General features: G+C 39.7%; 1 protein-coding gene across 23 annotated transcripts in view; it reads left to right on the plus strand.

Annotated features, from left to right (window-relative positions):
* Positions 1-14,566, plus strand: part of PLEKHA5 (pleckstrin homology domain containing A5) — a 178,869-nt gene that overhangs the window by 92,901 nt on the left and 71,402 nt on the right. For all 23 annotated transcript variants that reach the window (XR_008332562.1, XM_053406981.1, XM_053406978.1 and 20 more), the window contains 2 exons: positions 10,382-10,465; positions 12,576-12,696. Coding sequence is in view for 22 of the 23 variants with exons in the window: in XM_053406981.1 (XP_053262956.1) it covers positions 10,382-10,465; positions 12,576-12,696 (205 nt within the window). In the remaining variant the exon portion in view is untranslated. The remainder of the gene's footprint in view (positions 1-10,381; positions 10,466-12,575; positions 12,697-14,566) is intronic.

A 14,566-nucleotide genomic window follows, 5' to 3' on the forward strand; every position in this document is an offset into this window, starting at 1 on the left:
GACTACATTTTATAACGTGATTCGTCCTGCTTATTTTCAAAGATGTTCAAGGAACTAAGAAAATGGTTGCCAAACTATGTACTTCCACAGTCCTTAAAGTTGGACAGCCTGCCTTATTTTCTTACATCTCAAGATGCCTTTGAGAGGCACCACACAATGTTCTGAGATACATTTTTTAAAGCATCATTGACATTGGAATATCTCCAGTCTTATTAATAGTTGACATGGATAAACTGAGCAGATCATTTTAAAAATGTAGCCCCAATTTTAAGATATGTGATGTATTCACTTTAACACTAGCTATGAATGCTCAACAATGACTGAATGACTGATACATTAATGGATTACATTGTACTTCAAAGCAGGCACTTACATTAAAGCAGTAATTGTTGCAATGCCCTTTTATTACAGTTGTCATGTGTGCTGCATTCAGGTTCTTCTTTCAGGCTTCCCATACACATCTCATAAAATGCTGGCCTAGATGGTTTTTTGGCCTGATTGAGCAGAGCTTTTCTTTTTTCCTTACTGGCTGGCATGCATGCATGTTCTTCTAGACCTCCTTCCCTAGCTTCCCATCAGTCTTAGCCAGCATGCCTAATTTTTAGAGTAGTCCAACAACATCTGAAGAGACACAGGTTCCCCAGCCTCTGATCTATAACGCTTAGTTGCATTGCAATAAGCCATATGTCATATGTATGGAAATACCAGAGACAGACCACTTTATTGTTGGCAACTCTTTCTATTGTCATTTAAAGGAATTTCTATAATACCTATGAGGATCTATTCATTAAAGTCCATTTTAAAAGTATTACTTTCATAGCCTCACAGTTGCAAAGATACCAGTGAGAACTCACTTTAAAACACCCAGCTATGTACATAAAATGTCAGCAAACCTCTTGAGCAGTCTTTGCTGAAACAACCTTGATCAATCCGTATTCTACAGCGCCGAGGGCCTTCTGGCAGTTCCCTCACTGCGAGAAGCAAAGTTACAGGGAACCAGGCAGAGGGCCTTCTTGGTAGCGTCACCCACGCTGTTGGACACCCTCCCACCAGATGTCAAAGGAAAAAACAACTGCCAGGCTTTTAGAAGACATCTGAAGGCAGCGTTGTTTAGGGAAGCTTTTAATATCTGAAGGACTACTGTATTTTCTGGTTTGTTTTCCTAATTAAATCAATTATGTGTGTCACCACTGACCTCTCCTTCCCTGAATCTTGAGACACTTGCAGAGAACTCAAGAAAAGTTGGTTTGATTGTCCTATTTTTGGCCTTTTCAGAAGATAGCTAGCTAGCTGGTGCAGCTACTTCCTGCAAAAAGCACAATAGGAAGAGGAGGAAGCTACTTGTCTCTTTTTCTATGGCAGGGACCACCACCGGAAGCCAGTATTTTGAAAATGTCATGCCCACCAGTCACAAAATGGCTTCCATGGGGACATGGCATAACACAAAGCGACTGTCACATCTAAAACAATGGAAAAAGAGGACAATGAAGTGGTGTGGGTATGACCCCTCCCCCATCCGCTTCCCCTTTCAATGTGGGGAAGGGCATCAACATCAGCCACAGTGGCACTCACTCACAGAGATAAGCTTTTTTCAGAATCCACGAGAGGAAAGTGGCCAATCTTGACATCCAGTGAAATGTGGACATGTTTAAAGGTGTGTGTGTTCAGCGCAGAAGAGACTGAGCCAATGCCATTAGGAACTGACCAGGAGGCAAACAGTCTTTCATGCATTGTAGATTTTTGAGGGGATATTGAGTGGAGGGAACCTTTCACAAACACTGTAGGAGGTACAGGTGGGCACACTGGCACATATGAACACTGTTTTGGCATTGCTTGCTCTACAGGAAGAGAACGGACTTGTTATTCTTTCCTCTGTTTCTCTTCCTCTGCATTGGGTTGTTGCAAGAACCTGAAGCAAGCATGGCAAGGAAGGAATATGCAGGAAATAAGCCTCCTTTCATTTCTTCCCAATTCTCTATGCAGGAAAAAATGGGAGGGGAATAAGACACTTCTTCATAGTTAAGAACAGGAATGTGGTTACCTCTCCCTTCATGTTAGGTTGACTCTTTCTGTAAAAGCTGACCTAACATAGCACCTTCCTGGAGAACGGGGATGAAAGGGAAAGCAATTTAGCAATTTTAAGGAATTGAGCAATTTGAAGGAAGCATACAGTGGAGAGGTGCCATCAGGTTTATCAAGCTGTGTCTGGGATAATGTGTGATGATACAAAATCTGTCTGGTTCTTGCATTTGTAGAAAGACTGTAAAGATGCATGCAACCCTGGTGTGAATTTGTATTTCTCCAGGGGAGCTTGGTCATTCATATTCCTCCCAATGGGAAAGGAAGATTTTGCCAGACATCACACACTGATGTGTGAATAAATTATTGTCTGGTGGTGAATTTGCACATGTAAACTGCTCTTGAGGGCTTATATGTGATGTTGCTGTAAAGACATGTATGAAGTATCCTATCTACCTAAACAAATAAATACTAGATTTGTTTCAAGGTCTGGCAAATATACTGCAGTAAAATAAGCAAGTGATCAGCCCTACATTGAGAGAGAACTTATTGATAAGATTGCAGTCTCCTATCCATTTTCCTGGGAATAAGCCCTATTAAATTCAATGGGACTTACTTCTGAAGTAGAGATGTATAGAATAGTGCTGTAAAGCATATATGCCTAAATATGCTCTTGGATATCTTAGAAAAGAAACATTTAGAATTATTCAGTAGTAGATAGATTGCTCTTCCTGTAGTTATACAGTGTGATGTTCTGAGTATAGCATTAGGTCAATTATTACATTGTAGGCTGTGATGCATTTACTTTTTATTCCTGGTAAAAGGTTGTAAATTTGAAATAATTTAGTTTGGAAGGTAACCCGCCCATCAGCTTCAAGGAAACACTTAACATATAAATAAAAATATATTGGGACACACTTCCAAGTTGATTGTGTTCTTTTTTATGTCTCTTAACAGCGTTGAATTAGTTGTTATTTGTATTGAACTAGGTGCTTGTCAAGCTTATCTTAGTGTTTGAAAATCTATCATCTTCTAGTATTTCCAGTGATAAATGTTATAGATAAGTGTATGTTATCTATAAGCAATTCATAATTATATTTTAGTGAATGTTGGAAATATTTACTAAGAGGCTGTTTATGGTTCACCTTTTATTCCTATATCAGGTTTACTGCTTGGGAGTTATTAGCAAAGAGGCATATAAGAGGCTGCTGGGAATAACAGGCAGAATGGGAGAATAAATAGTGGTTCATTTAGATAAAATGGTTAACCCTGAACAAGATGTTGCAGGTGTGCAGTGTGCTGTTGAGAAACAATGTTGGGTATCTGAGAAAATTATATATGTGGTATTGTTTTTATATGTGGAATTTTGCTTTCCTCTCATTTCCTGGGATGGTTGAATGGGTTGTTCTTGTATAAACCAGAAATTCCCTACCATGTTGTTGAAATATTTTAGTATAAAATACATGAGTAGAAATGATTTGCGTCGGTTCATTATTTCCCTCCTTTCCCCCTTCCCACCAGACCTTGTCCTTGCCCTAATGCAAGTTTACACACACACAGAGAGAGAGGGGGGGGGAATAGGTGTTTGATATATTGGATAGTTTTGTAGCAATCTTTCTGTTTTGAGGGACCCTTGTGCTAGAAGTTCAGAGATATGTGTCTGGGGTGACATTTCAGCACACTGTACTCTTCCTTATGTGTCTACACAGGTGTTTTGTTAAGGATTGCCCAAACTTTGTATTCCAAGTCTTACATTTGTTGTTAAGCATTTGGCAAACTGGTCCCTTGAATGAAGAAGTAAGCCTAACAAGATCAAATGGCAAGCTGCCACTTCCTTAGATTATATTCCTCAATTCTCTCCAGCAAATTGGGAATCTATTATCATGGGTGTGCATGTGAAATTGTGTGGGAGCCAGAGAGATGATTAATGTGGATTTCAAAACTTGATGTTCAACAGCTAAAATGAGTACCTTTGTGTGAGAATTGAATTACTTTGGTATTCCTTATAATGTTCTTTTGTTACCTTTCTAGTTAAGCATTCTAATTGGGGAGCCTGATAGTAATCCATGTTCCAGGAAAACCTTTCCTGCACAAAGCTTTCAAACTGTTTTCTTAAATAGATTAATTGGGGGAAAAGTTCATATGTTCAGCTGAATGCAAATGCTTACATATGCAATGTGGAGTGACATTTTATGGAAAATGGAAGGAGCTTGTGCATCCACAGACCACATCCTTACTGGTAGTAGATATGAATATATTATATTACATTTTTTTCCTGTCTTCAAGCAATATTTTATTAGCTTTCATCTATTGTATTTGTCTTATTGAAAAAGAAACATTGGGACAAAGAACAAAAATAACAAGAAATTTTGCTGACTTTTTACTCCTTAAGGAATGGAAAGTTTGGTGTGCTGGGGTTTGGTTGTGTTGGCTCCTCTTGACTCTCCCTTCTTAATTTTAGGCCTCACATTCCTAATGAATTTGTAAATGGAGGAGGGCTGCAGTTGTGTATTTATTATTATATGAAATTTCTGTAAAAACAGTGAAATGTCTTTGTGGTATTTAAACTAACATACAATTTAGTTCTGGAGCAAATGTGGAGGGGAATATAAAATGTAGCGAGTATTGCAAGATTAATAGAAAATACTTTTGAAAAAATTATCCTTGTTTTCTTAATGAAAATTATACTTAAACTCATTAAGCATATGGAGGTATCCAGTTGTCCCCTGGAATGCAGAAGTCTTTGGTCTGATCTAGCAGAGCTGCACTTGAGCTTTAAGGATTAACCCTCCAAGCTGCCGAATATCCCCAGGCACCCTTTTGCTTTACTGTATCTTGTTTAGGTGAATGGTTGCCGTGCAGTTACTTATATGGAATAAGTAAAGCATTGAACTTGGGGATATTGTTAAAGTGAGAGCGAGTTGCCCAGGCCTTGCGTTCAGGGTTCACACCTGAGGAGTGCAATGTGTATTTCCCTAAGGACTAAGGATCACAAAGAACAGTAGAGCATCTGCTTTGCATACAGAAGTTCCCAGGCTCAATTACTGGCATGGCCAGGGAGGACTGACTGACACAAGGGAGAACTGCTGCCAGCCAGTATAGACAGTGGTCCCTCAGGTTACAGTGGTACCTCGGGTTAAGTACTTAATTCGTTCTGGAGGTCCGTACTTAACCTGAAACTGTTCTTAACCTGAAGCACCACTTAGCTAATGGGGCCTCCTGCTGCTGCCGTGCCGCTGGAGCACAATTTCTGTTCTCATCCTGAAGCAAAGTTCTTAACCTGAAGCACTATTTCTGGGTTAGCGGAGTCTGTAACCTGAAGCGTATGTAACCTGAAACGTATGTAACCCGAGGTACCACTGAGATAGATGGTGGTCTCTCTTAGTGCAAGGCGGTTTCCCATATTCGTGTGTTATATAGGTGCAGCTGCAAGGAATTTGGACTTCAGTGTCTTGTGCTAAAATGCAATATTGAGTCAGTAGCCTCATAACTAAGAGCCTGCCGGTGAAAGGATTTATGATGTGAGCTGTCACTTAGTTTCTGGTGAAGACATGTCTTAGTCAGCTTTGCATTTTTGAAGGCTTCATGTGCCTGTGTGTGTGAGTGAAGTGCACCACTTACATATTGATTTGTGGCAGAATAGTCTTGCATACCAATTAAATACCTTGGAGGATTCTGGAGTTTTGGATCTATGATCGTATTTTTGAGAGCTTGCCTTCTGTTCTTAACTTGTTCATGCTACCAAATATTTTACGTAATGACCTTCGATAACGAAAAATATAAAAATGCATCTCTACATTCATTTATCTCTTGGGTTCTTTAATTCTTCATGTTGATGATATATGAGTTTACTAAAAGAAAGCTGTTTAGCCCAGGGAATGGTAGTCTAAGTGGGTTTCATATATTTTAAAAGGGTATATAGAAATGAGAGAATAAATGCTTACTTTTTAGAAGAGGGAATTCTAAACTTGCTTTGAATTCTAGGCAGGTAGAATTAATTAGCCTGCAAGAGAACCTTCTAGAATTATGTGCTGTGCAATGAAGCACAGAATTGGGCTGCAGTTCACCTAACAGAGCAAGCAAGGTGTGTCGGAAGGCTTTTGAATTATTTTTCTTAGGAAGCTTTAGGAATGTCTGTCTAGAATAAGAGCACAGTGGAAAGTGGAATTGCAGTTTTGAGTTGTGCAAGTGGAACACGAATATTCAAATCAAAAGCTAATTGGTTACTGTTAATTAGTGAAGTGATTGCCTCTGTAGCCTTACAGTGAAGTTCTTTGTGGGTCACTGAGTTATATAGTTAACTATAGGTACTCAGATAGAGGGTGTTGTTTTCAATATTGATTTCACCAGTATAGATTCTGGATATAAACAAATGCCTTTTATGCTGTGAAAATGAGAATTGTGTGCTGACATTTCTGCACTGCTGAAAAACTGTTTGAATACATACACTAAAAGAGTGAAAGAAATTCAGCTTTCAGGGAACCAAAATAACCCTGTATACACACCCACACATGTATTTTTAAAAAGCAGTTTTACTGAGTGATTTGGATCAATATTTGAATCAATCAGCATGCATTAACATATGCCCTTGAAATGCCCTTGAACTGAATGTGTCAGACTTTGCATCTGAGTACGTCTTTGGGCCCAAATCTGACATATAACCTAGTCTTTCACATGTTTACTTAGGAATCCTACCCAGTTCAGCAGGGCTTCTTTACAAGTACCTATGCATATGATTGCAATCTTCTACTCTGAACTGTAACATGTGTTGGCTGTTTTCTCAGAGAGAGATGCATGTTTGTCTGTGTGTTCAGCATCTGCCTCATAGGTGGATAACATGACAGCATTCATTCATCCTGTAGGCACTGTGTTGTAATTGTACCCACTTCATGTCTTGTGATGTGACAGTATTCCACCATGCAAAATGGGTGAAGCTTTTCTGGCTTCACAGTGGCCTGAAGTGAACACATCAGCAAGTTTCTCCGCATTAAGGGCCTTTTTCTTCCATTGTTTTAAATTGGAACTTTGTTTTTGAAAAGCCTCCTTCCATGGTTTTTAAGGCAGCTTACAGTAGACAATAAAGCAGACAAAATTACAATAAAACAGGGAAATCACCCTCTTTGCAACTGAGAAAAATCTGTGCATTCCACATTTATCCTTCAATGTTGAGGAAAATGTGGCAGTACATAACAGTTGATCATAAAGAAAGCGGGTTTTCTAAGAACAATTTCTCTTACCTTTGGTTTGTGTTTGCAATATAATCTCCCCTTTCCTTAAAAATCTACTTGCTCTTACACACACACACACACACACACACACACACACACACACCTCTCTGCACCTCTTTTAAAATGGTGTTGTCAAGATGTAGCACAGGAGCTACTGTTCCCAACAGTAAGCACAGGCTGTCATCCCAGTCTTCTGGCAGTGGGTGTATTCATGGCTGTCATGCAAGTAATGCTTTGACTTGTCATGTTTCTGCTTTCAACTGTGTGCAGACTTCAGAAGGCAGGACTGCTGTTGAATTCTGGAACAGTGAGGTTAAATGAGCATAACAGCAAACACCTAGGGTTACCTTCCAGCACCCAGGCATGAATGAGGAAAGTGGGGACAAACTAGTGCTGTACCAGAAATGGAAAATTCAAATAGCACCCCCTCCTAATTAGCACGCCACATGGTAATATATTTAGGACAGCTTTCATTCATTTCAGTGGAAGTTACACTGGATAATGTCTTACATGATTTTACTCTATGGGACAGATCTGCCTGTCTTCTATTCTCTTGCCATTTATGTCATGCAAAATCTGTGGCTACCTTGCCTTGTGTCATGGTTGGGTCACCTGCATGTGAAAGAGACCCTGATTTCCCACGATCCTATTTGTGGTGTTGAAATTTCTGAATTATTCCATCCTAGAAGAACCATAGTGAAAGGAACCATTCTGTATGGAAAGAATATGCTGCTCTTTATTCCTGATGCATACTGAAGGTAACTCTTTACAAGAGATAAGATTTGATAAATTTCAAATAAGTGAAAATTGGACCAATATATGAACCACATCCATATTGTTCTAGACTAGAAGACTATGTGTTTTTACAAGTTAAGGATTTTACAGATTTTAATCCTAGGAATTGACTGAATTTTTGTTCCCCTCTATTAAGAAAAAACATACACACACAAACAACCAAATTGAAGAATTTCCACATAAATCATAATAAGATCTAAAAATATACAAAAATATATATCAATAAAAGCAGCATCCCAAAAAAGACACAATATCCTAATCCAATATTCTGTCCAGCAGCCTCAGCTTTTGTAGCTGGAGTCAGTCAGGGCTCTGCCCTCCCAGGCCAGGGTGCAGGTCTTTCAAGACTCACAGACAAGATACTCAGATATACTCAGGATGCAGAAGCAGTTTCCCAAAATAAACTTTATCAGGCATTAAATGTAAACACATGACAATTGTGATTGTTAGCCAAGTTCAGTGCCAGGGCTGATGTCGCCCCATTTTTTATGTATCATAGGCATTGTGGGAACCTTTAAATCACTGAACATTGCCTTTCTGCATAAGGGATGTAAGTTCTAAAAGAGACTGATTGTTCACCCCTTTGCATTTATTATAAGTGGTATTTATCTTGCTTCTTGCCAAGGAACAAAGCTTTTAATTTTGTACTGTAGGTTTTTGTGTGGAACGGGACTTATGATTAGAGCATGACTGTGTGAAATTGCAAAGTGATTAAGATCTAAAGAGTTTTAACAAAAGTACCAACCAGGGAATTGCTAGGATTATCTTGCTGAAGGTAAGTCTCCAGGGGTTTTTGAAGGTGAGCAGCATATCAAATGCAGATTTTTATATAAATGACTAAGCCTGAATAGTGTGGCAGAAAAGTTGGTGATACACAATCATAGTGCCATGCAGGTAAATGTAAAAAGGTAAAGGACCCCTGGACAGTTAAGTCCAGTCAAAGGCAACTATGGGGTACAGTGCTCATCTCGCTTTTCAGGCCAAGCGAGCCAGCGTTTGTCCGCAGACAGCTTTCCGGGTCATGTGACCAACATAACTAAACTGCATCTGGCACAACAGGACACCATGATGGAAGCCAGAGTGCACGGAAATGCCATTGATAAGTGCCATGTACAACTTTGCAAAACACTGGAAAATGCTAGACTGAATTTTTCCAAGTAGGATGTCAGCCCGAAAAAGACTTAAAAATTTGATTTCAATACAAGTGTGTTGCAGAGTTGGGAGTACTTTCAATCAGTAAAACAAAAATGCAAACCAGCCTTCTAGTTTTCCTAAAGTGTCAAAGCATTACTTGTATATTGGCCTTGTTGGCATGTAACTGTAAGCCCAGCCATTAGGCTGGTACCATGGGGCGGGGACAGGGGCTGCAGCTGCTGTTTGTGGTTTGTTCGGAGTGAAGCAAACAATAATGAGCCTGGGGTGAGTACAGCAGGAGTGGGGGAGCAGCAAAATAGGCACCTCTTTCTCCCTGTGCACTGGCATGCTTGCCATAATTTGAGCTAGCATTTCACATGAACAAGGGCATTGTAAGCAATCCTGGCAAGCTGATTGTTATCTACCTGTTTCCAGTAAGGAGGCTGAAAAGGTGTGACACACAACGAATCCATGGCCAGGATGAGAATTGAATCAGGGCCTTAAAGTTAATACACTTTCTTAACCACTGTGCTCTGCCAGCTCTACCAGTGTTATCCAGGTTTCTGCGCTTCTTTATTACAGATATTTTTGTTTTGTGCTTGCTGGCACACACACATTTAATGCATGCATATATATTTTTCCCCTCTAAGTATGTGTGTATATAAACAGGAACTGGCTTCTGCCATACAAATCTGAATAGGGGATGTATTCATGAGGAATATGATGGCAAACTAACTGACTTCTCATTCTTCTTTCAAGATCCCCCCTTTAATTCTGTAATAATATCTGCCCTCCCCCCAAGATGTGCCTTTACTTTTCATGTAGCCCAGAGTGTAGTCCATCAAAACTTGTGTTGATAGCCACTGCTCACACTGCTTATATTCATTCATGGGTTAAAACATTAGTCTGCAACCTTAAAAAAATAAACTTCTAACTATATCCAGGCTTAATGTGGATAGAGAGGGAATGCTTACCACAAATGTTCTATGCTAAGCTCTAAAGGATTGCCAAATGCTTGAGTTTAAAAATAAAAATATCCTGCCTCAAGTATCATCAGTTGTTGTTACTGTATCACTGTGAGAAGCTGCACGTATGCACTAATTAATGCCATAATGAATCTGCCTGCCTGCTGTCTCGGAATTTTGCAGTTGTGCTTAGAAAAGAGTAATGTGCTTATATATTTCCTCTACTTTGTCTCCCCACAGTCACAATGAACGAAAAGTGACTTGCAAGCATCCAGTCACAGGGCAGCCATCGCAGGACAACTGCATTTTTGTTGTGAATGAACAGTAAGTGATTGTTTTGCTCAATGAATACAGAATTTAACAGTTATTCACATTAGTGTGGAACTGCCAGTCAGTTGACCAGTCAAATATTGTCAATTGACTGGCCAGATGACTGCATGTTATTTTTCAAACATTCCAAGTAGCCAAGAATGCCCTTATGTAGGTCAGTCTGTCTTTTATATTACATAATGTCCATAATGTCATGACCTCATAGCAAAAGAAAGACTGAATACTTCCTTGCTTTCCCTGCTTTTAGGAAGTGGTCCACAGACATGCATATGTGCACATCGTAACAGTTGGGTAAAAATTTTATACTAGGCACAAGATACATTTCTACTAAATTAATGTTTTAAGTTGACTTATTTTAATTGTTGAATGTTTTCTGTATATTTCTGCTTCTTGCATTTTAGATCAAGTTGTAGGATTAGCAGGTTTTTGTTGTTAATTACATGTTCAGTAGAGAATTTTTAAAAAAGAAGCAAGGCCTGGGCAAAAAGTTTAGAATTTAAGCTTTTTAAGTTTGAAACTACTCCATGGTGCCTTTCCTTTGTGGGTACAGGCATGTTTAGAACCATTCTGTTTGCTTACCAAGAGGGTAAATCAGTTTTGGTGAGATCACTATGCTGTACTATACTGCACTGAGTAGGGAGCCTTTGACCCTCCAGATGTTGCTGAACTACAACTCTCATAAGCTCTGGTCATTGGACCTGTTTGCTGGGGCTGACAGGAGTTGTATTTCAGCAACATCTTGAGATTCCCCACTCCTTACTTAACTATTGGTCAATGAGACATTGCTCCTGTTCTATTTGATTCTCCCACCCCACTCCATTTGGTCGTCATTCATTGTTCACTAAAATGAAGCCTGAATGAGTGTCATCACCACTGTTGCCATGTTATAGCAATCAGTGCCATAAATGGTGCATTTATTGAAAACCAAACAGGCCATAATGGCTGGAAAACTTAAGATCCAGTACTAAGCTACTGACCCTCCCAACACAATCAAGATACTGTTATTCTCCTGGGTTGTGGAAGGTGATTAAAAAGAGCATCCTCATTATTTAATTCCCCCCCCCCATATCACAAGACCACATACTTTTCACCAGTTCATCCACTCTGTTCATTTTGTGGATGGCTTAGTACACAATCAGTTTGCTGTTTTCCCCAGTCCAAACTGTCTCAAGCTTGTTTTGAAGCTCTACTGTCTACTGTCCAGCATATTCACAGATCAGACTTCAGCTTTGCTCTCTTGGCCTGACTTCTGCTTTTCCTTGCATAGCTTCTCAACCCTGCTCCTCCTAGATGCATTTGGCTTACTAATATTTCCCTGCTATCCTCTTGACTTCTCTCTCCTTTTGACTACCAGCATTTCCTTATTTGTCTCTGGTGATTTTGCTGTCATTCAAGAAATTCAGATCTTTAAAAAGAGCAGAGTAATTAAGTTTACCTTCTAGTTGTAGTTCTAACAGTATCAATAATATACTTGTATGCCTGGATCAATACTTGAGGGATAGAGATTGGCCTCTCAAAGAATGCAGGAGAAATGGAAGTCTTGCCAAGCTCTTGATTGCTCTAGGCATACCTGAACTCATCCATTGCAAAGGCTTACAGCTACAGCGAATCAACCTGTAACTTCATTTTGCATAGATTTTCTAAGCATTTGTATGCAGCTGAGTTACTAAAGTGGTCAGCCGTTCTGTTAATACAGGTTTGTGTATCCAGGAGAATGTGCATACCAAATTCATCCAAGCCTTTTCGTTCTTTTCCAGTACTCATGCAGGCATGAGAAGGTAGTGCTGGAAGTAGGAGAAAGAAAGGCAGGAGATCCTCTGGAAAAGAAACCAAATCTTCACTATACCTTAGGGATAATGTCATGCATGTATGTAAATAAATTGTCTAGATTGCAGTTGTTCTATTTTTAGAGACTGATCTATTGAAAATCCACAAAGCATAATTTAACAATTATGCTTTAAAGATTTGCACAATTCTGCTGCAGCATCTGGGAAATTGTATGAATAGCATATATACCCTTTACAAAAGGACAGCTACAGATGCTTTTTTAATAGCAGTCTACATACACAATAGGTTCTAGTCTTGTTGCATATTCTATTTTCAGGACTGCAGCAACTATGTCATCTGAAGAAAAGAAAGACCGGCAAGTAAACATGATAGGTGAAGCTGCACACTATAATTTGACATCGGATTATGCTGCACATCCAATGAGTCCTCTGGGCAGAGTAAGTTACTACATCCAACATATATTATTTATTAGTCTACAATTATTCAGCTAGTTGGTAAAACATGGCACAGAGAAACAATTACATATACATTTCGAGACAATCAACTCATTTCTAGAAATAACCAAAGCTTGTTTGTATGCTTTTAAGGCACTTGGGCCTGTGATTTTAATTTGAAATAAAAAATGTCTGAAAACATCAGTTTTCCATCTCTTAGATGAGATACCTTCCCAGGTTGACTAGCTCCATCTGCCCCTCACTTCCCTCTACAGCAAGTGCAGAAACAACCTTCTTGCCCGTTGAACGAATTCTTGGTTTTGTCCACTCAGTCTGCCAAAGCCTGTTTTTACACGCAGGTGCAGTCCGTAATTCACAGAGGGCTTGGGACCCATTGGCTACCCTCACCTGGTTTAGCCAGCCAGTTGAAGCCATTCCCAACATGTGGCTGCTGTTGCGTGCCGACAGCTTCTAGGAGTCACAGGTGATAGCTGAGTGCAGGGTGGGGATCAAAGATGTATAGGCTACCTCGGAAGGAGCATGACATGTCCCCCATCAGAGGTACTACCCCTCCCCTAACACTCCATACACATTTAAATATGTATGACTAAGATAAACATATCTACTTCCTATGTTTCCTCTTTGTTGAATTTTTGACTGTAATGCCTTCATGGCAGGGACCTCTGGCACTTCATTTGTGTGAGTGGCATTCACAGCCTGGCGTTATAAAAACAAAATAATTGTATATGCATCTCCAGGTGATGCACTGGGTGAGAAATTTTGTTCTCTAGCTCATTTGGATTTTATACCACCTACAGTGCAGGATTAGAGCTTTTTTGTGTCCAGATTTTAATGTTGACATCTGGGCATTCTCCATCTTTGGCAGCTTATTCCCTCATATTACAATCTAATGAGATGGGAGAGTCACTTTCATGGCTGAAAGTGTCCACATGAGAATGACTGATACTTTCATTTAGCTCACAGAAAAAGCACTTGTGCTGCTGGGCCACTCAGCACATGCATCTTTCTCTAGTGTGTTAATTGTTCCCATATGATAGTTTGACACAAATGAGTGCCTCACAGAAGTGTCCCTATACTTTAAACTGCAGCATGAGGTCAAGCTCTGTTTCCTCTTCTGCTTCTGTAAATAGCCAGAGCCTGTGTGGCTGCCTGCTTTTATATCATATTTCCAGTTGCTGCTGGTGGTAATACAGAATGAAGAGAAACGAAGGATTGTGATTTCTCCTTGGAGATCATTAATGTGCCTCAAGTTAACTGCTATCTTGTAGCCATCTTTTGCTTTGAAATGTTCTGCCACAACTGATTGATTAGATGGGCTTAGTTCATTTGAAACTGTATCAGCTGGGCGGTGGGGAGATGGAGTTTAGAAGGTTCAATGCTCTTGTTAAGAACAAACCTGAGACCCACTTCCTAACTCTTGTAAAGAAAAGTGTGTGTTCCATTCACAGCTGAGGGAAAAAAATAATAGTATTTTTATCTCCAGTGTGTGTCTCATGAAACTCCATAAAGCTGTATTCTTCCTATGACTGCCCATCAAAATAAGTTATTGTGCTGCTTTTTCTTGAATTCTGAGTTTAACAAAGTAGTAAAGCAAAGCTGTTCTTTAGTGGATGAGGTTTAAAATACATTTCAGTTCTGCAGAGCTGCCATCCAAACAGATTCAACAATTGTGCTCACACACTGCCACCCTGTCATGGCAAGTTGTCAGACAGGGCTGCAATACAGGAGCTGCAGAGAGGGACGGCTGTCCGCTGACGGCTTGGTGTTTTCTGCTCCTTCCACGCCCCCAAATGTGGGTGGAAGCTAGTTTTTGCATCCAGTGGGCAATTGGAATTTTGGAAATGCAACAGGC

This window comes from Podarcis raffonei, chromosome 10, assembly GCF_027172205.1.
Source record: "Podarcis raffonei isolate rPodRaf1 chromosome 10, rPodRaf1.pri, whole genome shotgun sequence".
NCBI classification, from domain to species: Eukaryota; Metazoa; Chordata; class Lepidosauria; order Squamata; family Lacertidae; genus Podarcis; species Podarcis raffonei.